Genomic DNA, 24,456 nt, shown 5'->3' on the forward strand with positions numbered 1-24,456 from the left:
AAAGCTTTGCGGACCACCACGTAAAGCTGAGCCAGTTTCAATTACTTTGCTTAAACATGAGAAACCTTATAAAAAGATGATGTGGAACGGCATTTTTCAGCACGGCTCGATGCTGTGTGGAAAAACCCCAAAGAAATTAACACTATCATAAGGCAAAGTAAGTGACCAGCTGCCCCTGTGACTGTAGAGGCCTCCAGCCTGTAAAACTAGAAGGTATTTACCTCAGAAACATGCTTTTATTATTACAGGAGGGAGGGGAGGAGGTGCCAGCTCACCCTCTCCCACTAACGAAGCTGGCAAACACAAACGCGTTGGTGTTTGCCTTTCTGCCGAGCCAAGTGCTCCTCCCTCCCTGGGGAAGTGGCCCACATACCACCCGGGGAAGCCTTGGGTGGCTCCTCCCTCCTGTGCTGTCAGTCACTGCTGGTGTGTTTCGCAGCGAGCTGCGGGTGTTTGCGGACGTGCCGGGGACACACATTTCCCCTTCCACCGGTGTTTTGCCTCAGGAAGGTTGAGGCGTCGAGGGAAAACATGGCGGACGGGAGGAGGGGCTGCGGGCGGGCGCTAGGGCGGCGGGGTCAGGATGCGGGGATAGGCGGCAGCCCTGGGCTCGGAGGCTGTCCGGAGGGTCAGGATGGAGAGGTGCGATGCCGGGGAAGCGGGGAGAGATTGTATCCTGCTAGGGAACAGACCGGCGAGGCGGCAACATCAGACCCACCCCCTCCGCCCGCTCGCTCGCTTCCTCAGGGGCCCGACAGTGCGGCAACCACGGGGACGACTGGGGCCAGAAGGGGGAGCAAAGCCACGCCCCCCTCCCCATCCCACGTCTCCGCTCCGCCAATCCGCTGCGCCGCCGGCCGGGCAGGGGCGTGGCTTCGGCGTGAGCGCCGCTCTCTATGGCCCCGCCCGCTTTGCAAAGCGCGTGGTTGGGAGGCGGGCGGTGCGCGCGCCTCGGCTCGCTCGCGCGGGGAGAACGCGCGGCCGTGCCAGCGGGCAACAAGTGAGCGGTCCCCGGCCCCTCCGGCGGCGGCTGTCCCGGCACCCCCCGAGCCCGCGGCGGCTTTGCCCTCCCCGCGCCCCTTCCCTTCGCTCCCAGCCCCGCTCCGTCCGCCGGCCCCGAGGAGATTGCGACGGGACGAACCCTACGCGGTTGCCGCCCCGGCATCACTCTCAGGTGCGGAGCTCTCGCCTCGCTGCGGGGTCTGGCGGAGCGCGGCGGCCGCGGCATGGAGCCGCGCCGGGCGCTGGGGCCGCGGTAGGGCGGCAGGCTGGGGAGGGGGATACCCTCACCGCGTTGAGGGGCAGCCGGCGGCCGGACTAAAGCATGGTGGACGTGGAGGCGGCGGCAGGAAGAACCCCGGCCGAGCCTCGCGGCAGCCTGGCAAGGTACGTGCGTGCGGAGGCTCGGCGGCAGCGCTGCCTCCTCGGGGCGGCGGGGGTCGGCGCCGCGACGGGGCTTGAGGGGGGGAAAAACCCCGCAATTTTCTACTTAATTTTTACCTTTCTATGTTTTCCACATCATGAGGTTTTTCTCCCTCGTAGCTTATTTGTGTACTGACAGATACAAGCTGACGGGGAGGGGGGGTGAACGGCCGGAGACGTATATATTTATTTGGGATTTGCGGTCTTTTTCTAATGTATTTTTCCTCTCCCGATGGGGGAGGTGACAGGCGGTGGGAAGGGTGGGGTTAAACCGCGCGGACGCGGAATCTCTGCCCTGGCGCACAGGAGCATCGGCAGCCGGCACATGTTGCAACAAACTCGATGAGAGCAAAGCAGAGGCGCAGGCTGTGGGCATGGGTGAAACTTAAGCCGGCTCAGCCGCGTTGAACGACCGTATGTTCGTCGTCGGTTCTTTTATTTGTTTTTATATGTTTGTTTTAACGTGGGGAGGAGGAGCTGGTGCTGCAACCGTGAGCTTTTTTTTTTTTTTCCCACAGAAAACCTGGGATGTGGGGTTGCTGCAGTGCTGGGAGCTGCTGCAATCCTCGCTTTGGCTGGAGGGGAGGGACAGGGGAGGACGCGGGCACGGTAGCGCCCGTCGGGTGTTCTTCGGGGGTGGTGTGGAGGAGCTGGAAGCCTCGCACAGCTCCTGGGGTCACCTAATTAGCCTGCTTTAACCCAGTCGGTTAATGATTAATGTGTGCTAAGCGTTAGGATGTTGCTGTCACGCTGCAGTGCTGAGTTGGTGGCTCTTATCTACGGACTTCGGCGAACCTGAAAGGGGGGGAAATGGTATTTTTTGCTAGAATTAGCCTGAATATATCACGAGATGATGCTTTTTAGTCCTTTGAACTTCCTGAGACATGCCGTACCCCGTCAGGAGGGGACTTCAGGTTACTCTCTGTGATTGTGGCCAAACTGCAGCTCGCAATTCATTAGTCATCCTGCAAAAATTTATGGTGAAAGTTACTCGAGTAACCCTTTAGGCCGACTTCCCAAAATGCTCAGTGCTGTTGGAGTTGATTATTAAACCCTAGTGTTTAGTTTTAACTGTGCGGAATAGGAGCTTACTTGGTTCGGTTGGATGGTTTTTCACTCTCCCCTTCCTTTTTATTTTGGACGCTAAGTGGGTTTGGGCACAGAAGAGGTGGAAGGATGTATGCATAAAATTACATGCTAAATATATAATCTGAAAGTTGTTGAGGAAACATGATTATAGCGTTCTCTTGTGAGGAAATTTCTGGTTAATTATTCCTCCTCTGTCTTAAAGAGAGACAGCCTCGAATTTAGTTATCTCCTGAAGTTGCTTAAAACAGTTTCGTGTTCTTGTTGCGGTTCCGCTTTTGCGTCAGGCAGATTTTCGTGCTGTCACGGAGGGTGTGTGCACGGGTGGGGTGAGGGGAGAGATGACACTCCGGTGAGTGGTACAGCTACAGCCGGTGCTTTGCTCGGATGATGAACTGGCTGCTGGCAACTGCTTGTCACCTTCGTGACCCAGCCTGATGCCTGTTGAAACCTCCGGGAGGAATTGAATTAGCTCCGAATTGTTACCAAATGCGTGGAGGAAACAGAACGGAGAATCAGCTTTTCTCGTTCAGCAGATGTAATTTCTGATGGTTTGTTTTGATTTCTGTGTTTCTAATTTCTGATTTTTCGAGTAAGTGACTTGAAAAGAGAATAGACTCTTTAAAAAAACAAGGTTGCGGTGAAGATGAATTAAGATATGGAATGTTTGTCTTGTACTTAAAAATATAATGCTGGTGGTTAGAATTTAAATCCTTTGGCTTAAAGGAAACACTGATTTTGCTGCTTGCTTTGAATGTGCAACTTTCTACCTGAGACCGTGTCAGTACTGTTTTACAGCTATGAGGAAGCTACGGACACTGCATGAAGTGATCAAAAATGAGAATTTGTCATTTTGTCACCTGCAAACTGGTTTTGCTTGAATTTTTGCTTGCTTCTTTTCCCATTGTGCTATAAATAGATGAGGAAAACAAGGTACAGCAGCAAGGTAACACTGCCAAAGGGACTTGTTTTGAAGGTCACATATTAGATGACTGGGAGTGCTAGCTAACTGTCCGATGATGCCCTGTCTCATAAGAGATACAGCTTACCAATCTCCTTAGAGATTGTTCCCAATGAACACAATGTCATTGGTGGTCAAAAATTTTATTGCCTTTAAGCTCCTCCTAAATTTTTTAAATACTTCTGGGTAATAAAGGTGCTGCTGAGATCAGTATAAAAGTAGTGCTTGCTCCGAAAGGCTTTGATGAAAAATGAGAAGTGCATAGAATTGCTTTGTATTCTATGCTGAAAAAATATTTGTGGTTGTCTGCATGAATAAGTTACACATTATGTATATGGAAGAAAAAAATAATGCAGGATTTGAGTGTTCATCTTCTTGCCTACGCATCGGGCGCCTTGGAGAACAGTCTTTCAGAGGAGTCCTCCTCCATGGTGACTTGTCAATGCCAAGACCATTAGTAATTGTCATTTTACTGCCACCTGGTGCAGCTGTTTTTATAGTGGGACTAGCTCTGATAGTGATTTTTTTCCTGTTGGCTTCATGAAACTGCTTGAAGGAGAACAAACGGTGGTGATAAAAGACAGTCTATGTCAGTGCTGATACTGTTGAAACATAAAACATAGTCATATGTCTCCTACCACAGCCAATATTGTCATTATCACAACAGTCAAGAAGCAGGGATGGCTTGTCACTGGTACATGCACTTGACTGAAATCTGTATAGCTGTATTTCTCCAAATTACTAAAGGAGAGGAAAAAGATTGAGCTGTATCAACTAAAATCCTCAGCCAATTTCTATGGTAACTTGTTCTTTTTCAGCAAATTACTCAGTTTTTGACAAATATATGTCAAATTATCTTGTAAGATCTTTGCTTCAGACAGTTTGTGAAACTTCACAAAGTTAGTTTCTTGATGGGCTGCTTCTGTGTGCTGTCAGACTTGTGGGTTTTGATGGAAAGTGACTGAACAGCTGTCAGAAATGCATCAAGGGTTGATGTTTCAGATCTCTCTTTTACTGCATTCGGTTATGTTTCCTGCTGTAAAAATCTCATTAACTTCTTTTTCGGTTGAAGTATGTGGCTCTAAATAGTAGAGCTGGGTAGATTTCTCATGGGTTTGTGGCACAGTTAAGCTTCTTAAACTATATAATTCAAAAACTTGCCAAGGATAGGCCAGAAGGAAGCTATCGGCAAAAGTATACTTACTGTGGCAACAAGGTCTTAATAATGTGTTTCATTTAGATGGGTGTGTTTTTATAGGAAGCACAGAATATAGCGGGGGGGGGGGGGGGGAGGGAAGATGTAATTCATTAAAATAATGAGCCTTTTTAACGTGTAGTTTTCATGTTAATGTTTCTGGAAGGCCATTAGGATTTGCCACCTTTCAAAAGCTTTAAACAATCTTTGTCCTTTTCATAGGTTAACAGTTTGGGATTTTTTGCCTAGTATATTTTATTTTCTATTACTATACAATAGAAGTGTATAAGTAATTTTGAAGCAAGTAGGCATCCATTTGCATTTTGTATTTAAACTTTACAAATCTATTTTCAGGTATACCCAATTTTAATCTCCAGTGGTTGTAAAATAACATTTTTAACCAAAGTGTTACCAACTAGTTGAGGAAGAAAGTGCAGTTGTTACAGCTGTGTGCATGAATGAGAAATCATGGGGTTAGTATTTGACATTGCTAGGGTGTTGTAGGCTATGTTCACGTAAGTGCTTCACATGGTCTGGAGAAGGATTTGTGCCTGTGAGTGCAGTTAATAAAAATTACTAATGTAACCTCCCTGTTATGCCATGTTCAGACCTCACGGATACATATTTAGATGTTTTTATCAGTCTGCTACTGCTTCATAGTTGCATTGCACAATCCTTGTGAGCTTAAAACCCGGCAAAAAATAAACAAGAAAAGATGATGATATAATGAAATACCCTTCCCATCATTTTAGTATAAAATGAATAAACATTTGAAAGTTGTGGGGTAAATCTGAATGTTCTATTCAGGCACATTTTGCTTTTTACATAGGAAGAACTGACAGGTGTCTTGGGCTTGGTCCTGTACTTCTCTTGCATTCTTTTCACTGATTTCATTGGGCCTTCTAGGACTTTAAAGACTAGTAAGTAAACCTCCCCGAAACTCCAGATCATGTAAAACCCAGTGAGAAGACTGGATCATTAAAATGTCTTGTGATGAACTGTGCAAAAGAATTATTGAGTTGATGTCTCATGAGAAGCAATTAACATTTAAATAAGGAGAAGAATCCCAGTGTGAGGGGTGTGGTGCTGAAATCTTTAAAGGGAGAATTGATGAAACAATTTCCATCAGCAGTTGGTTAAGAAAGCCTTGTTGTTTGAGAGAAATACAATAGCAAGAGTTGAAAAGTATTTAATTTGGAGTTAGTTTTGATCATCTTTGTAAATAACTTCTGAAATTTAACAGCTGCTTTATTTTAAACTCACGAAAGACTTACTCTGAGAGTGAATTGACTAAATCACTTCATTTGTAAATCAACTACCTAACTCAAATAAGTAAGAAATCTTGGATTTTTTATTGTGGATGATTAGTTTTATTACATTTCTATAAAAGATTAATTCTTGATGGTTTATGAACCACCAGAGGATATGCAGATTTGTATGCCTTTTACAGTAGCAGTGTGGTATTGGAAGCTGATGTGTCCCACCAAGGTGTGTGTACACGTGTGGGGTGCTCAGCTTCCTGCCGCAGACAGGGGCCATTCAGCCTGCACTGGGTTTCCTGCTGACAGCATCTGCATGTACGCTGGTGCAGTTTTGAGGTATAGGTGCTAAAGCAGTGCTCCTGTCTGCCTCTGTGCCCCCAGGCTGTCCTGTGGTGTAGCACAACAGTGCCCCCCAGTCTGTTTGTGCAGCTGTGGTGTGAGCTGAACCGAGCAACCAAGTGGGTTGAGAAGATCTTTTCTGTTTGTTCATCTTTGGGGTTATACATAATGTAATACAATGAGCTATGCAAATATGGGAATTCATGAACTGGGGAAGGGTGGGGGTTACTTTAATATGGTTTAAGGAGTGGTATGGCTGAATGTCAGGTTGTACCCTGAATTTAATGCTGTTTCACCTTACTTGAGCAACGATATTTTCTAATCTAATATTTGAATGTTAGAAAACAGTAATGGGAGGCTGTCTTTGAGATGGAGAATGTTATTGCAAACTTGTTGATTTGCTTTTGAATAAAAACAATTGAGAGACGCAAAACAGCTTAAAGTTGATTAGTCAGACTGCTCTCAAATGTAGTGGATACTTTGCATTGGTGTGAATGTAATATGTACAGAAGTAGTTCCTGCTTGGATTTAGATGTGTCTAATTGGGTTACATGCTTATCTGCCATTAACAAAACCAGGAGTTAGCTGCCTAACCTGCTTAAAGATCTCTTACAAAATCCTCCTGGTACTTACGTGAATCTTCAGCTGACTAAAACTGCTGGAGAAATTGCATCCGTTTTCTTGACAGGCTGGAATGAGGTCTGTATCTTACATCTTACAAGTTTGAAGGAGGAAAATGAACTTCCCTACGTACAGCTCCAGTGATTTTCTGAACTTTAAATGAATTCTTCAGAAAGATTAAAAACCTTTTTTCCCCTGTACATGTTAATTACACTTGAAACCAAAACCAGTTAAGGCTTTTCATGTATTTGCGTTTTAAAATGTAGGTTCTGCATTCTTTAACATTTATTTAGTTCAGTACTGTAAATTCAGAGGCAGATCCCAGAATTCTGACCTGAATATTCATAGTATGAATTTGGTTTGAATTTACTTTTGATGGATTAATGACATAGCACTTGCAGGGAAACATGGTTTGAGATGGCTGGGAAGATGACTGTCTCAGCTCTGTATCCCATCACCCAGCCACTGGCTGCCAAGGTAGCAACTTGTGGAAGTCAATTTGAAAACCACTGTCCGTTTATGTTTAACCCAGTGGTAATCAGGGGCAGTGACTTCATCAGACATACCAAGTTATACCGACCTTGCTTTTGAAACACGGTTTTTAGTAGTATGGCTTATGTCTGACAGTTTAACATGGGCAAGAAGACGAAGTAGCAGTAAAATTTTGGTGACCCTGAAGCATGGTGCTTACAGGATTGCTTTGTTAGTTGACTGAATAATGAATGATCTCTATGCAAACATGAAGGTGGTTGGAATATGATTAAGGCAGTATTAATTACTGTTTTGAAGATAAAGCTGGAAAAGATGCCAGGAGGAGATGAATTGTCTTGTTTGTGGAAATTATGGTTATCTGCATCTTGAATAGGAACACTAAATAACCTTTTTTATTTCCAAAGTAAGACCTCTTGTCTGTCCATCAGACTTTAATTATATAAATGTCCATCGAAAGCATCAATCAGGTTTGCAATGTGTTACTCATTTTCTATTACCAGAGCTAGCATCAATCAAAGTACTAAGTATCTGGCAGGAGGGCAGTTCATTATCCGCTTTCTAGCAATTATAACACTCAAATTTAAATGAACCCCTTAACAAAGAGCAGACCACAGTAGGAGTAGCGGAAGTGGGTGGGTCATGCTGGTTCACTGCTAACCCACTGACTTGATTACAAGAAATGTTAGAGAAATTCAAACCCCAGGGTGTGTCTTGCTGTGGTTGAGCTTGCCAGCCAGATTAGCTGCTTCTGGTGGACCAGGCTTGTCTGTCCCTGCCTGTCGGGATCTCTGTGGATGAAGATGGGAACAACATCAGTAGTGTCAGGCTGCAGTGGTGGTGTGCTGGTACATGAAAGCTTAAGCTGGGGAAAGTGGGGTCTGCTGTGGTCTGGGCTGTGTGAGTCTTACCTCCTGCACTGTTACTGGTGTTTGTGCAGCACAGCAGAAAGCAAATCTGGTGATGTGAACAGGCTGAAAACTAATTGCTGCTTTATTAGGTTCTGTATCGTCCTTTTTAGCTCCCTGAACTGACTCATCACAGTCATATCAGTGCAAAAGTGGGATGGGAATTTGCAGTTTACAGGGGAAGGCGTAAATTACAGGAATGTGTCAGCCCTGACTGAAACTGTTTTAAACTGCCATGAAGCTGCACCAACTGACTTGGAATCAATGTGGTGAATGAAATTAATTTTCTTCCAAAAGAAACTGCTGCCACTCAGTTAAAGCTCTTCTCTTGATTCTTTATTATTTGTTCAAGCTGAAGCCTTCTAAAGGTACTTAAAAATCTGAAGTTCATAAATCAGAAGTTGGCAGCTGTGGGTTATTCCTAATGAATTGCACAATGTCATAATTCTGAAGCTTGAACTGACCTTAGAACGACATGTGATTTACTATTTTTGTATACTGGATTGGGAAAACAGGTCATTTTCACTACTGCGGGCCCTCAAATACTGAAGTATTAAACTTTCATATTAGTTTTTATGACAAGTTGAGATCTTACCTTCAGTTGTCTGTGTGAAATCTCAAATAGTAAAAAAAAATCCAAAACAAACCCACAACAAGCAACCCAGATCTTTTTTACTCTTAAACAAAAACCCCCAAGGTTTGCCTGGGTTTTGGTTTTTGGGTTTTGTTTTTTTTTTCACATGCACTTAGGAACACCTTCATAGATGTTTAGTGTGGCTGCAGGTATGCCAGTATAGAATGGTAATATTGGCATAATGCGCTAATGTAGAGACACTGCCATAGTTTAAATTGCCTTATGTAAGTGAGGTGTTCGTGTGGAGCTCTGTTGCTTTTTAATCCCTGTAGAAAATCATGACCAAACTTGAATAGTTTATGCCAGTAGAAAAATTAAAATATACATTAAACCTGGGATTGAGTTTATAGAAAACTCTTCTCTAATGACCAGAGGGCTTTTCTTGTTTATGCCTTGATCTTCTAGAGAAATATGTGAAACAATTCAGATATGAACTGAACATTCTTTAAGAAAATCCAAGGATTTAATTTGAACAGGTACATAAAAATATTTAGCCCTAACTCGCTTTGAATTCAATAGGTACACAATATTTAAATGTCTTCTTAATTAAACCCAGACCTTTTGAGACGGACATTTATAATAACATATAGACAAGGGTTGTGATGATCTGAGTGATTTACTGGTAGCTGACTAATTAAAAATGAATGAAAAAATAGATCACTCTTCTGGTGAAGGTCTTGTGACTTTATCAGTTTGATTCAGGGTTAGAAGTGTTCAGTTTGAGATAGTGGAGGTCTGGTGGTATCTCTTCATCTGTCGGGCAAGAACATCACCTAAACTGGTTTTAATGAAGTTAAAAATAACTTGTTTTCTTGAATTACTTTGTAATGATAGTCTGATACAATCTTTGTGGGTGTTGCTGCAGTGTTTGAGCAGCAATACAAAGTCAACAAAACTTGTGTTTCATAAATGTTATTTTAAATAGTGTAAGGTGACGCTCTGGTAACTTCTCTTTCACAGTGGAGGAGAGAGGGAGGGAGGTACCTGGAATTAAAATTAATGTTTTTGGTGTTTTCCTGTCCTCAGAATGGTGACAAGAAACATAGTAATATAACTTTGAAGATTTTGGGATTCCGATATTCAGAACGCACCATTCAGCAGTAAACAAAGGACTATTCAGTCTTAATACCACAGTCAGAAGCTGATGTCGGTAGTCTCAGGACAGCAGTCAAGTAGGCTATTATAGGTGGAGAATTTTGGATTCTCATTATGCTTTTGCAAACTTTAATGTAGCAGGAATTTCCCCACCTTTTTGTAGCAGTTTCTGACAAGTTAACTTCTTGAGTTTCATCCTAACATAACTACTTTGAGCAATGCCGTTAAACGTTGTACGTTATCTGATTGCTTTGAGAAGCAAGACTCTGTAGAGAATAAACCTGCTGACTTGAGGTAGTAGTAGTCAGAGAAATTTAAATGTTTGTAGTGCTCACAGATCTTTTCAGATAGCTGCAGGATCTGTCTGCATTGCACCTAGAAAAGCTGGCTTCAATGATAATCTGATTGTCTACTGACAAGGTTGTAGGATGATGTTCTTAGCTAGTGAAGACAGACTCTTAATCCATGCAATTTGGAGTCTTGGTGAGACCTAGTGATGGAGCTTGGTCAAATCTGGCTTATGCTGTGGAAGAACTATGTTGGAACATGTATTTAGCTGGTGCCAGATGACAGTCACTCTCAGCCTGTGTGGAGAAAAGTACTTACCTATTCCGTAGTTAAAATAGTAAGTTCTATTCAATAAACAATCAGTGGTTCAGAAAACTGGGCTGCGAGTTACAAGTGTAGATTGTATTTAGAGAAAATGCCATATATTTTATGTACTGCTGCACTTAAAATTCTGTAAAGCACGAAGTTATGTTTTCTTGCATTTCTAAGATTCGTATGTTGTGTACATCATGAGATGTTTTTATTTCTGAAGTAGTAATTGCAATAGTGATGTTAATTTCCAGCTTATGTGCTGTTTGAGGCTGTTCCTTAACTAATGCAGTCAATCCACCCTAGGAAACAATCCAAATAGGCTGCTTGGAATGTCGTCTTCATAAAATGGTAGCTCTTACAAGAATGAATGAGAAGGGAGAGCTGTTTAGAAATGGACTATTGCTTTAGCGCTTGATAAAAGCAGTCAATGTTTAGAAATACATTCTTTCATTTTTCACCATAGTTTTTCCTTGTCTGATGGCAAAAGTTTGGATTGTTGAAAATAAGTTTGCAGGCCTCGTTTTGATGATTAGAACAATGGGCCTTGTCAGTACTGCATTACAAGATCTTGAAGGTTTGTATTCAAGCCAGTAGATTACCATTGGATTGAATAGTACATGTTCATCAGATCAGCTTGTCTAAAGTATATTAATCACTAAAGAAACAAAAATTAAAGTTTCTATAGAATACTGGATTAAATGGAGTGAGACATTTTTCTGTGTGGGGAAGTTGCAACAGTTTATATCTTTCCTGTTTTTTAACACCATCTCAGTTGGAAACCAGGGTTTTGCACCCATCTGTGTGCAGACATATGTTTATTCAGCATATTTTTAGAAGCTGGTTCTAAGCTCTTATCCCTGTGACTGCAAATGTGATGTGCCAGATGAATTGAGAATGAACGGTGCAGTTATTTCCTGAAGTCTGTAGGTAGCTCCAGTGTTGCTGCTGCTGCATAATTTGTTGTGATTGCCCTGGCAATGTAGAACTCTCTGAACTTCTCTAGAACTTCTCTACTAGTGAAGCTGAGAGACATTATTTCAAAGCAAGAACAAGAGCACATTTGAAAACCCTTGTGTAGAAAAAGAGCTACAAATGGCTATCAAGAAAGGAGGCACAGTGGAGAGCTTTGTCCCTCTGCCTAGGATGGCTCCAATGCTTGGAGATGGCTTTCTTTCATTTAAGAGGCTTCAGTCCTTCCATACTAGTTTCAGACTTGAAGAGATAGTCTTGAGGTTGTAACCTATAAGATAAACCAGTGGTAGAGCTTATGGCCCAAGTTTATTATCATAGCTGTTGTAAAGCTAGTTTGTAAAGTGACTGAGTTACATGGATGAGGTTAGGTGGAGTGGAAAATGAGTGGCAAGGAAGCAGTACCTTTAAGGCAAAGGATGAATTGGGCAGATGACCACAAAAAAAATGCTTGTTTAGTTGGAAGAGTGGCAACTGTTTAACAATCCTCCTTCATTCTGGCAATTTCAGATTTATTTTAATGTTTATGAGGATTTTACTAATTGTTTTCATCAGTCCATCTCAGAAGAGAGGGGCAGAATCCATGTGGGAATGGAGTTATGGCATGGATAACATAAGCAAAAGAACTTTAAGAGGTGTAGCACAAAACTGATTATCTATGATTCCATGCAGTGTATGCTTCATTCCCTTAAATTGTAGGGAATGGTCTGGGAGTAACAAGATTAGTTAAGTTTAATATTTGGAATATTAAGGCTTCAGGTCCAGTTAATCTTTTTACCAGACAGCCAAAGCAAGTGTTCATTAGTGATAATTTCAGTGGTAAAATTTGTAGGTGCTGGAAACTGATTTGAGAAGATCCAACTTTGTATGGGTCACAAGACAGTGATGACTTCCCTGAAAAACTGAATGGCAAAAAAGCTCAGCATCATCTGCCTGCTGTGAGGGTCTTGGACAACCAGTTACATGTGTAGGTGTTTTAAATGAGACAGCTTTCTGAGCTAATGGGAATACACAGAGATGTGTGTGGGAAAGAGGTCTTTCTCAAATTTTGTGGTGGTTTTGGAAGTAATCTCTATTTAAAACTTAGCAAGACTGAGTATAGTATGTACCTTGCACCTTATACCCAGCCCCAATTGATACATACCTCTAAAAAAGTCTCCACAAACCCTTATTTGTGAGCTTTAAGTACTAAATGCTTTTTTGTTGTTGTTGCCATGTCAAAAAATGACCTAAGAGAAGTGTGCTTGTGTGGGGAAGACAAGATTAGTCAGAAGTGCAAAATAGTTCCAGAAATAAAATGGCTAGGACTTTTGTCATGGCAAAGGAGGAACAGAGGACAAAGGTTCATTTTGTACCTGGTATAGCAAATGTACATAGAGAAAATAACTACAATTTTTTTAATGTTGTATTTTCCACGAGTTCCCCTCTTGTGTGGTAATAGAAAAGCAAGTCATTCCAAGTTCTTGCTGTGTGGAAAATTAATCACCAGCGGAATTCATAAAAGTTGAAATGCATTCAAAGAGGGATTGGACAAAGTGAGATTAGGTACAATAGTAGTAATAAAACATGCTCCAAATGCAGTTCCTGGCCATCTTAATACCTTACTGCAGAAAACCAGGTGAATATTACTAGAGAAATGCTACACTGTGCCATTGGGGCTTTTGGGTGTAGTTTCTGTTTGGTTGGTTTCCTTCTGGGTTTTTTGGTGGGTTTTTTTGAGTAAAATGTGCTGAAGATGACTAGTGGGAAACAGTGTGAGGCGAGATTGCCTTTTATTCAAACTCAGTAGTACTTTATGCATCAGGCCGTGTTTTAAGAAAATAGGAGCACATCATTCCCCAATCTTGCTATTTACTTGGATCTTGAAATTCCGTGTCCAAATTGCACTAGTGTCTTTGAGTATTAAAATAGTGGAAGAGTAGAATTTCTCCCAAGACTAAATAATATGCTGACAGATAAAGCAGGTATATGCAATTAATTAATGTTAAATATTAGCTGCTCTGAATGTCATTGCACTTTTTGATGCTTTGTGTAGTGTGTTATCTCTGTTACTTTCCTTCAAGTGGAACATTGTTTCAGACTCTGGTGCTTGAAGAACACAGAAAAGAGGGACTATTATTCATTCGTAACCACTGTGATGTGCTTCTGCACAAGCAGAATACTGGGATCTGTTTGATATTTGCCAGTTCTTATTATGATCTTAATTATTATTGTGTAAAACTGAACTCATGTAAAGTCCTGAGGGGGGAAAAGCGATATGATTGTGTGTAGCTAGAAGAAGGAGTGTTCAAGTTCTTTAAAGCTGGAAATAGCACAGACTTTTTATAACAGCCTGAGGCTCTTAACATCTTCGTTTTCAGAAGCTGTGTTGTTGCTCAGTCTTTTGACCCCTGAGTAGAACTGAGATGTTGGGAGAACTGGTGCGTCTCGCATGAGGTTAGAGTGACTGTGTATGGCTTGTGATGTGTTTAATAATAATATCTTCAGAACCATGGTGTTGCTATTGCATTCTGGCACTACCAGAAGTTGTGCTCTATGTACAACTGCTATAAGGGCTATCAGGCTTCGAAATGAAGTTACATGGTGAGACCAAAGTCTGCCATAGCCTCAGTTATAGTTAGTCTCTGCAGAAAGAAAGGTGGCAGGATCTGATGGATATGTGAATTACAGCTTTGTTTTGCCAAATTCCTGATAGTTTAGTCCTGGACCAGTAGAGTGGTAGGTGTCATACCTGCAAGAAATAAGGATTATCTTATCTTTTGTCAGCTCCAGTGAGTAAGTGGAGTTTTAATACTTGGGTTTGGCGGTCAAATAATGCAGACAGGTTGTTCAGCCCACTTAGAAAATACAGCATAACTCCTATCCTCAGTAGAAGATACAGGTATTTGCAGTTCAAGGTCATGGCTTCTGTCAGACTTGAAGAAGGTGGAGAAGTTACATGTTTTGCCTTGCCATCTATGCAATCTGTTCAAAGTCTGGTGTTAATGGCTGAGTATAAGTATAATGTCATTGCTGATGATGCTAGATAGCCTCTTATTAGAGGGTGAATGGGATTATGAATTCAGAACCAAGGCTCAATTCCTGATGTGTTGTCATCCCTGCTGAAGAGGGGACATCTGTCTACTCCCCTACTCTGTTGTGTGCTTTCACTGTAGCTGCTGTGGTGCTTATCTGTTGTGCATCTCTGGTCATTGTTAGTTTTCTGCTGGGTTAGTGATGTGAACTGATTTATGGAGAGGCCTGGCAGAGCACCAGAGCCAGCGCGAGGGAGGGATTGGGCCTGAGTTCTTGGAGTCAGAAAGGGAGGAGGAGAAAGTCTCCATCAAAAGGAGGGGTCAGGCGATTAGATCGGTTCAGATGCTTGTAGATCCACAGCCTGGAACTGCTGCAAGAGGTGAGGGTTGAGGCAGGTAGTCTAATTAAACATTGTTCTTTAATTCTGGGGTTGCATGAGTGTGCCTAGGTTTGGTTTAGTGTCTTGAAGTACAACTCTGCTGCTGTGGCTGCATCTGCTGTGGAGCACTTTGTGGGTGCAGGAATGCTTACGCAGGTATACGCAGTGTGGGAAGGAGTGCCACCTGAGGTAGCCCACATTGTGTTATCTAATATTACTTTGCTAGGGGAATTGTTAATTGTCAATGCTAAATATTCAAGCTGGTTTAAGGGAGTTTTGCTTTGGATGACTTGCTTAGCTGCAAATCTCTATTATATGCTATTGAGACTGCTTACTGTCACAGCTTGCTTCTACTGCTATTGAGCTTTCATGTTGAGATTTGAGGTTACTAAATATTCATAAATAAAAGCATAAAGACAGAATGTCTTAATAGCAAAGGACTTGTCTTGGAGAGAAGAAATTGATGGTTGGTACATCTAGAAACACCATTTAAACTTATTTTTAAATAGAGCTATAACTTTGAAAATGGCTGTTTTGTTACTTGCCTGTTGCTCCTTGAAACTTTCCTTTTTTGTGTAACAAACAGGAATACTGTGTTTTGTTCATCTTGCTGGAGGAGCTTGTGGGGCATGCTGGTGCTGCGCAGTGGAACGCAGCACAGGTCACTGTACTACCACAGGCTACACTGCCTTTCGAAAGCAAGCTAACACCCTTGCGCTCGCTGTTCGGGGTTGTGGTGTGTGAACCCACTTGCTGACCTGAAACTGCTTTTGAGTATCCTTGTGGAGTAGTGCTGCATTACATTGTGCTCAGTGGTGGTGGTAACAAAATTTACCCCTTTGAAAAGGGAAATGATGGAGCCTGCCTGCAGTAACGAGTAATATCCTTTTAGGTGTTAAGTTTTAAATAGTCACCAGCAATTAGATTGCATCATTTATCATGGGCTTCAGCACTTAAGAGCAAGGAAGGTGACTTTTCTCAGTATAAAGACACATGAGGTTACAGTTGCTTTCTCTTTTGTAGCTGCCTTCTGAAGGCTTGTTCTTCAATTTCATGCTATAGGTATACTCTGATTGCACTGCAAGGGGGAGCTTGGGATGGGTACTGTACAGAATGAAACTGTGTAGAGTGCTGCAGAAGATGCTTCAATGTACAATTGGGTATCTTAGTAAGAGGCTCCACTGGTTAGGAACTTAAACATCAATAAAAGTCAACAGATATGATCAATATTTGGTGTATGAATACATGGTTCTTTGACACTGAGGTTGCTAAATAGAAATTTGGAGTAAAAGAAAGTTCTTATTTTGGAAAGTGGCATTCCTGAAGTTGTCTTACGATGTCTCAGTTAATGTGTAAGCAAGCAGTTAATCCTCTGGTATTTTAAACACTCAGTGGGTGTTCCATTGAATATAAGCAGAATGAAATAAGTTAGATACAAATTTGGTGTGACTTCTCAGGAAAGAGGGCTTTTTGCTTCATTGCTAAAATTGGTAGGATTGACTGTCAAAAAAGTATTAATTTGCTGCTTGCATTCGTGCTCATCGGTGCCTTCCTTTGTTTTGATGGTATTGCCAAAAGAGCACCTGCTACCTTGAAGGTTTTGTCATCTATGGTAACATCTTCAATTCAAACCCTTGCTTAAAAACTGTAGGAAAGAAAAACTGCATTGTTCAGGGTGGTATCCAGCATCTGCCAAGATCTGAATGTTAAAGCAAGTTCCAAGTCTTCAGAATTCCTTTTTGGATTGATTATAGGCTGCACTCAGTGACTGCAAATCTAGGTGTGTTTTGTTTGATATCTTGTTGTAGAGGACTAGTTAGTGCACCCTCTGAACCCACTGTGTTTTGTGGCCTCTATCCTAGGGAGGATTGCTTTTTCTGAACTTCTAAATGGACTTTGCTTTTTAACTAGTTCTTTGCAACTTCTGCCTTTTCCTCTTGCCTTTTTGTCTCCTACAGCTAAACCTCAGTAGGTGTTTAGGCTTGTTTTTGTGCATAGTAATGTGTTAGTAGCATCAGTTAAAGTTAAAACTGTTATCACGTTTCACATTCTAAGTTTGTGAAGTCATTATGGAAAATCAAGTGCTACAACAGGGCTAATCGAAATCTGCAGGATCCCAATTCCAGTGTGTGTGAAGTTCAAACTGATGTATCTCGTGTGTCTTTTATTAGGGGCTGGTACACTTGGATGTATTTGTTCTTGGTTTTGACCTTGAGTTTGGCCTCCTCCCGATGTAACCCTGGTCAGGGGGCATCATGGCCCCTCTTTGTGTAAATTCTTGCTTTCAGAAAAGACTCTCTCATGCATAATAAATTCCTGGCACTGGATAGAGTGTGCATGCTTGATGTTCAAGAAGCATTTGGACAATGCTCTTGGATATATATGATTTTAACTTTCAGGTTGCCCTGTGTGGAGTCAAGAGCTGGACTCGGTCCTCATGGATCCCTTCCAGCTCAAGAGAATGATTCTGTTCTCATTTCAGACCAACTATTTTAGACTTCTAAAAAGGTTCCTTGCAGGCTTTTGCAATACATTCACTCTTGAGATAAAGCATAAAATAATACTGTTTAAAAAGAACTTGTGAACAGTTTCTCGCTATTTGCATTAATGTTATTTGGACTTAAAAGCTTCTTGGGCATTTGGAATATTTTTTTGTAGCTCATGGCTTCTTTGTAATACCAGGTTTCTTCTGTTGTGGTTCATCTTGCTTTATTGATTGCTACCTGGTCTCACAGTGAAGCTGTTTTTCTTCCCAGGTTCCACTAGCTTGCATTTCCCATCCATCTTTTGATCTCAGTGCTGCTTTTGTGGCTCCATAAATCTGATCCCTTCTATCAATACCTTAGTTTTTACTGAGTGAAGTGTAAAAGAGTGGAGTGGAGCTGAAGAGGGCAACTCCTCCCTCCTTCTTTCTCCCCCCCGCGCCCAATTTCTGCAGAATCAAACTTCCCAAATAGAGTTTCTGTAGCAGAATCTTGTTTTATGCAGAGTATAGTTAATGTTAACTTTTTTCCCCTAGCCACATGGGTGTTTTCTAAAGGCTTTAAACAAATTGACTTTATGTATGCAGTGATACTGACGCAGAACTCCACACAGCTGGAAGTTGCATAAGCAGAAATGTGATGATTTGTACAAACTTGAACTGATTGCTAGAATGGTCTTCGTATCAGTGTGGCTGAGAGGTTGAAAATGGGCACTGAGAAACTGTGTGTCAGATCACCTTTGAGTGTAGGTAACTAATCACCTTCCCCACTGAAGTTGGAATAAATTTCTGCAGGATTTTCTGTTCCTCAGGATCTGTGTGTACTATCATTTGCTTTAGTGATACATAGTGTTTACCCTCGTGTTCTGCTTTTTATGGTAGCTAGCTAAGTGTTCTAGCCTCTTCTTTTTTAACACCTAAAGCAGCAGCAATTTTTTCAAATGGTGCATTGCTTTGTACTACTTGCTTCAGTTCTTCAGCAACATTTAGTATAAAAATGGATTGGATAGGCTTAACTATGAACCCGATCACTTTTAGTTTGGTTTTGGCTTTCCTCACAGATCTTCCATTCTCAGCAGTCAAAGGAGGCAGCTGGGGATTTTTATTATTAATTAGTAATATTATATTATTATAAGTAATATTATAATAATATTATTATAACTAATATTATATTAGTAATATTAATGCTGATAGAAGCTATTACTGGAATAGGAGAAAGTTCTTGTGATGTGTCCAGGTTGCTGTCATTAAGCTGTAAGTAGAAAATGAGTGCTGTCTTGTACTTCACGATGCAGCTCCTTAGCAAGCTGCCCAGTGCACAGAATCTCCATCCTGCTGGAGCTTTGGTCAGTCATTACAGTGTCAGCAAAGCAGATGAAGAAATAAGATTTGCCTTGAGACCTTATGGTGTGTTTACTTGGGGGGGGGAACCCAACAACCAAATACCCCCAAACAAAAAAGCCGACTACCCCACTAGCAACATTAGAAATGCAGCACACCCTCCATTGTGATTGATAAAAAAAACACGTGGATAGCTTTTGATTACCAAAAAGAATAATGCTTTCATGCAAAACTGCATGTGGGGGCATGTTCATGTCTTGTAAAACTCTTATTTATATTGCGACTGAATGTCACTTGTTACATAGGTTTTCACAGAAATACTAATTTTATCACCAATATTTGATAGCTTTTTAAAAAGGAGATTGAAAATTATACTGGAAGTACTTACATGTGGGTCTGATAGCATTTACTGTGCTTCATGTGATGGAACCACTGTCATCTTGCCAGGCTCTACCAAGTCGAGCAGTAAATAGAGATCTCTGTGGGATCCCCGCCTCATTTGCTGCAGGGGATTGCAAGGCTACATGTGAAAACCAGGAAGATTAAGGAAGGTCTTGTTACAGAATTGGAATGCTTACCCAGAAGACTTAGTGATTTGAAGGGTTTTGTTAAGTGATTGAAATAAAGTCTTTGCCAATGGTGTCTCATTGTCTTCAAAACAGTCTCCGGTCAAGCATCCAGATGACTTAGAGTTGTTGAATACTCATAGCTTAGTAGCTGGGGGATGTGACAGATAAGCTGTGATATCCTGGAAGATGACGCTCTTGACAATCCTGTGTTTGCTAACTATTACTGGGGGGGGGAGCTTCTTACCCCGTTCTCTCTTGAGTTCTGGGATCTTAGGTCATTTGTTCTAGTAAGAAGTGCTATAGAGGATGGGGTAGATAAGTACTGATGTGTATGCTGAACTGCGTGGAATAGTACAAAACACGGGACAGCTGCTTCTCCCCTTGTACTGAAAGAGAAGGGAAGAAAACCAGTATATAATGATCTGGTTTTAGTGGAAGCTGCTGTGGCAGTTTGAAAAAGGAAGATACAGTTTCTGTGAACTCTGTGGCCAAGCCACTGCTTTCTGACAGTTCAGTTGTTTAACTTAAACGGTAGCACTGACCACACATACGTTTTTGTTTTCGATGTATAGAAGGAAACCGCTTTAAAGTTAGAACAGCAACCTTCATAGCTGCTTGAGAACTGGATGTTAAATAACATAGATCTGGCCTGAGTGTATGCAAAGATAAATATGCAGACAGTACAGGATGTCAAATGAAGGAAGAGCAGGGATTTTTCGCCGAGTAGTCCAGTGTTCTTAAGAGTGGTTTTTTATTTAAAGTACAAAATACTCCCCCTCCTTTGGATTTAATGACAATCCAGGAGTCAAATGAGGGGAAAAAAGATTACTGATTATTTACTGGCAGCTTTCTTTTTTGTTACTTGCTGAGGAGTAAAAGAAAGCAAGATTGGTCAATCCAGAAGAGACCAAGGGTCAGTGTAGCTCACGTGTCTGGTGATGACTGGAAATAAAATGAAGAGCAAGTACAAGGTATACTTCTCAAGCATACCTTCCTGACTACTGTTGCTCTGTGACTTCAGGAGCTCTGAGGCAGTGTTGGCAGCTGGGCTTTTAACAGTGATTGCGAATCTTTTTCACGAGTTTTTTCTGGTCTTCCAATGTACTCCTGGCTAATGAAAGCATCAGCAATGAGTTTGTATCTGACTTCAGTGTAATCTTACTTTCTTATTAATTATGAATTATTTTCTCGTCTGACTCCCTAATTTAGAAGGGCTTGTTCAATTTTTTGGGGCTTGTACATTGAATTACCCTGTGGCTAGTAAGCAGTTTGATAAGGGTTCAGAGGAACACACTGTTTTCATGTTGCTCCTTGTACTGTGTACCTTTCATTCTGACAGCTGTGGAAGAAAGAGGGATTGATCCATTTTCTCTCTCAGTAAGAAATGGAGATGGATCACCGAATAACCTTTGCTGAAACAGGGAGAGGTACACTTAAAATTCCTGATCTTAAATGAATAGTAAACCTCTCCCTTTTTTATTTCTTCTCAGTTTCTATTTCCTTCCTCATTGCACTTTCTGGGGCCATTAATTTTCTTTTCCAGTTGGAGAGAGGAAAAAAAAACCTGTTAGAATTCATGTTCTCTTCTGTCTGTGGAGATCTGAATACCAGCAATGCAGCAGGCCTGTTTTGTCAGCCTCTCTCCCGAGGAACAGCCAAGTGAAATGGACAGAAACTAATTGTGTGCTTTAAAATTCAGCTCTGCCTGTTATGTAGTTGGAAGGTACAAGAATGCAAGTATAAAAGCTTGAAACTTAGTTTAAAAATAACTGACCTTATCGTATAGCAATTTATTCTATACCCTTAAGCTCACCTTACTAACAGGAAAAAAATGTTTCTCTGACTTTGCCAAGCCGAGGGCTCAGATTCTAGTTGCTATACAGACCAGTGTTTAAAGGAGACTTAAATGAGGAACAAAAACTGCTGGCTTACTCAGACACAGCAAAATGTTATGTAAAATTCCTAAGTAACAAATGGGAACTTTACATTTTTACCAGCTTTTTGTTCGCAACTACTAGCTGTAGGTATGCATATCTCAGAGGTAGGTTAGTTTCTGCCTTTGGGGGGGGGTGGTAGGTAACCTCTGGTTTTAGGCTACGAAGTTGCACATTCTTTGTGTAAAAGTAGTTTGTGTTTTTGAGATGAAGAACTCAATAGGAAAGCTAAAAATCTGTCATGTTTTTGTTCCTCTTCCCAGATATGAGAAATGAGTGTTGGACGCAGAAGATTAAAGCTGCTGGGAATTCTGATGATGGTAAACATTTTTATTTATGTGATTGTGGAAGTCTCAAAAAGTGGCAGCCAAGAGAAGAATGCAAAAGGACGTGTTATTATACCACGCAGCAAGTTCTGGAGAAAATATACTCCTCACAAAGCGTATTGGAACAGACAGCAACAGAAGCTTGAGCTGCTCTACAACCCTATTCTGACCTTGCTTTCCAATATGACCGTGGAAGAGAACTTAGTTTCTAATGCGAGTGTTCTCAATTCCTGTGACCCTGACCCATGGGTAGCTTCAGAGGTTAGTGACTTTGCAAACTTGCCAGACAGATTCAAAGACTTTCTGCTATATTTGAGATGTAGAAATTATTCGTTATTAATGGATCAGCCAAACAAATGCAAACACAAACCTTTTCTGCTGCTGGCTATTAAGTCGCTTACACCCCATTTTGATAGAAGGCAAGCAATTAGGGAATCCTGGGGCAAGGAAATCAAATCGGGGGATGTGACAGTCAGAAGGGTCTTCTTACTTGGGCAGACCCCACCAGAGGATAATTTCCCTGATCTTTCAGACATGATAAGATTTGAGAGTGAAACCCACCAAGACATTCTCCTCTGGAACTACAGAGACACTTTCTTCAATTTAACTCTGAAAGAGGTGCTGTTTCTCAAGTGGGTCAGCAGCAGTTGTGCAGATGTCCAGTTTATTTTTAAGGGTGATGATGATGTTTTTGTGAATACCAATCAGATCCTGGATTACTTGAAGAGCTTAACAAAGGACAAAGCGAAAGACTTATTTATAGGCGATGTGATCAAAGATGCTGGACCTCACAGAGAAAAAAAATTGAAGTACTACATCCCAGAAAGTGTTTATGAAGGTTCGTATCCTCCATATGCCGGAGGCGGTGGGTTTCTGTACTCTGGTGACCTGGCATTAAGACTGAATAATGCATCTGACCAGGTACTCCTTTACCCTATTGATGATGTTTATACTGGAATGTGCCTTCAGAAGCTTGGGCTTGCTCCGGAAAAACACAAAGGCTTCAAAACATTTGATATTGAAGAGAAATACAGAAATAACATATGTTCCTACACAAACTTAATGTTAGTACATAGTAGAAAACCTCAAGAAATGATTAAGATTTGGACACGCTTGCAAGATCCACACTTAAATTGTTAAAGCAATGTGCATAAGTGTCTTAAGTACAAATAACTTTCCCAGTTTGGATCTGACTTTCTTGGTGGACCAGTGAAGCTCTGTTTTAATAGTTTAATTTTTTCTGAAAACTTTTTCCAGTACATCTGAAAATAAGTATAATACTAGAATTTGACTTGATGGCTTGAAGACTTGGTCCTGGCTTTTCCACTGTCCTGGTGGTCATTATGTTTCAATATTTGTCTTAAATTAATTTTGAATAGGACTTCAAGGATGTAACGAGCTATCAGTGACTGGTTAGCTGTATTGGAAACAGGGATTGCCTACTACAATGCATCTTTCATGAATTGTGATGGTGGAAGAGAATTTTTCCTTGAGTAGTGTCTGTGCGTGGGTGCGTTGAAACCACTGTAAATTGAAAATTCACAAATTGGAAGAATGTAGTTTTAAGTATGAAACACTCTTACGAGACTAACTTGGATTTTTTTGATTTATGGGTTTCAGTCTTTTTGCACCCTGGAACAGTGTTTTCTCCTTTACTTATGATATTTTGTGCAAAAGCGTGCCTGTGTCTGAAGGATTTACCCTTTTATTAGATGATACTGTTGGGAACACCCCATAAAACAGCTGAATATATGAGGAACAGGAAGAATTTTGTTTGGGGCTGGGCAATAGGTACAGTTAGGTCTGCCCCAAGCTTACAGGAGGTAAAGCTGACTTGTTGCTCATGTTATTTATGTGAAAAGCTACTCTGGTCAGTCCTTGCTTTCTTTTTTGGCACTAAATGTGATCAGGTAGCTCGGTTTGATGCAAATAACTGAAATTGCACATTGCTTATGAGAGCATGGTTTGGATCTCCTGTAAAGCGGTAGCAAATCTAGAATTGTGCCGATCCTAAGAGTTTGGGATTTTGAAACAAACTTTGAAGTTGCATGATGTCTCATGTAGAGTTAAACATGTTCTCAAAACTCAGAACTACTTCTGTATTTCCACATTTGCTTATAAGAGTTATTCTAAATAGTGGTTGCTTCCTTTGTATGTGTAGAAGTGCCTGTCTATTTATTGTTCAGATTGAAGACCAAAACATTTTCTTAAATATATTTTGTGTAACATTTTATTTGTATAGTGTTGTCACTCGGATATTTAAATAGAGCATGATATTTTAAATCTGAGATGTGTAACATGTTAAATAAAGCTAATTGTTATTTTTGAATTTGAAAAATAAAATGTGATTTAAATATTTCTTGTAATGCTTCATTTGAGACATAACATTGACTTGCAGAGCAGGTGCACTTACTTTCAGTAACAACACATTTCAGAAGCAAAAAGTTCTTATTTGGCAGATTTCTCTAATGCTTGTGTAACAGACTATCAAGAAAATGTTGTTGCACTTGTGCATGGATTTGTTAGATGCTGTAATAGATGGACAACTCTGGCAAAAGCAAGGGAACATGAAGTGCCCTAGGAAAAATAGTGTGTACAGAAATAATTGCCTGTACAATAAAGCTGCTTGTACAACAGAAAGGAATCAAGGAATGGATTGAATGGCTGGCACTTCAGGTTTTGTTTGAAATAACTTGGCAGCCACAAGTTGGCTCTTTCACCTGCTTTCTTATTTCTTCATTTACCTTGAAGAAAGTGATTGTTTTGGCTGGGGAGAGGTGAGGTGGTCTGGTCTTCCACCATTGGGTTCTGTAGATGTTCATGTCGACC

The 24,456-nt window shown here is 41.1% G+C and overlaps 1 protein-coding gene across 3 annotated transcripts; it reads left to right on the forward strand.

The window, feature by feature from the left end:
- Window positions 1-938: 938 nt before the first annotated feature.
- B3GNT2 (UDP-GlcNAc:betaGal beta-1,3-N-acetylglucosaminyltransferase 2) lies at window positions 939-23,983 on the forward strand. 3 transcript variants are annotated; one of them, XM_030490787.1, is made up of 2 exons: window positions 939-1,386; window positions 21,565-23,983. In XM_030490787.1, exon 2 carries the CDS (start codon window positions 21,574-21,576, stop codon window positions 22,765-22,767), a length of 1,194 nt encoding a protein of 397 aa, XP_030346647.1. In that variant the 5' UTR covers window positions 939-1,386; window positions 21,565-21,573; the 3' UTR covers window positions 22,768-23,983. The 3 variants fall into 3 exon arrangements, with proteins under 3 accessions (XP_030346647.1, XP_030346648.1, XP_030346649.1); XM_030490788.1 differs by having other exon boundaries at window positions 939-1,174; XM_030490789.1 differs by lacking the exon at window positions 939-1,386 and adding an exon at window positions 1,746-1,836.
- Window positions 23,984-24,456: the final 473 nt, after the last annotated feature.

This window comes from Strigops habroptila, chromosome 6 (assembly GCF_004027225.2).
Source record: "Strigops habroptila isolate Jane chromosome 6, bStrHab1.2.pri, whole genome shotgun sequence".
In the NCBI taxonomy this organism is placed as follows: domain Eukaryota; kingdom Metazoa; phylum Chordata; class Aves; order Psittaciformes; family Psittacidae; genus Strigops; species Strigops habroptila.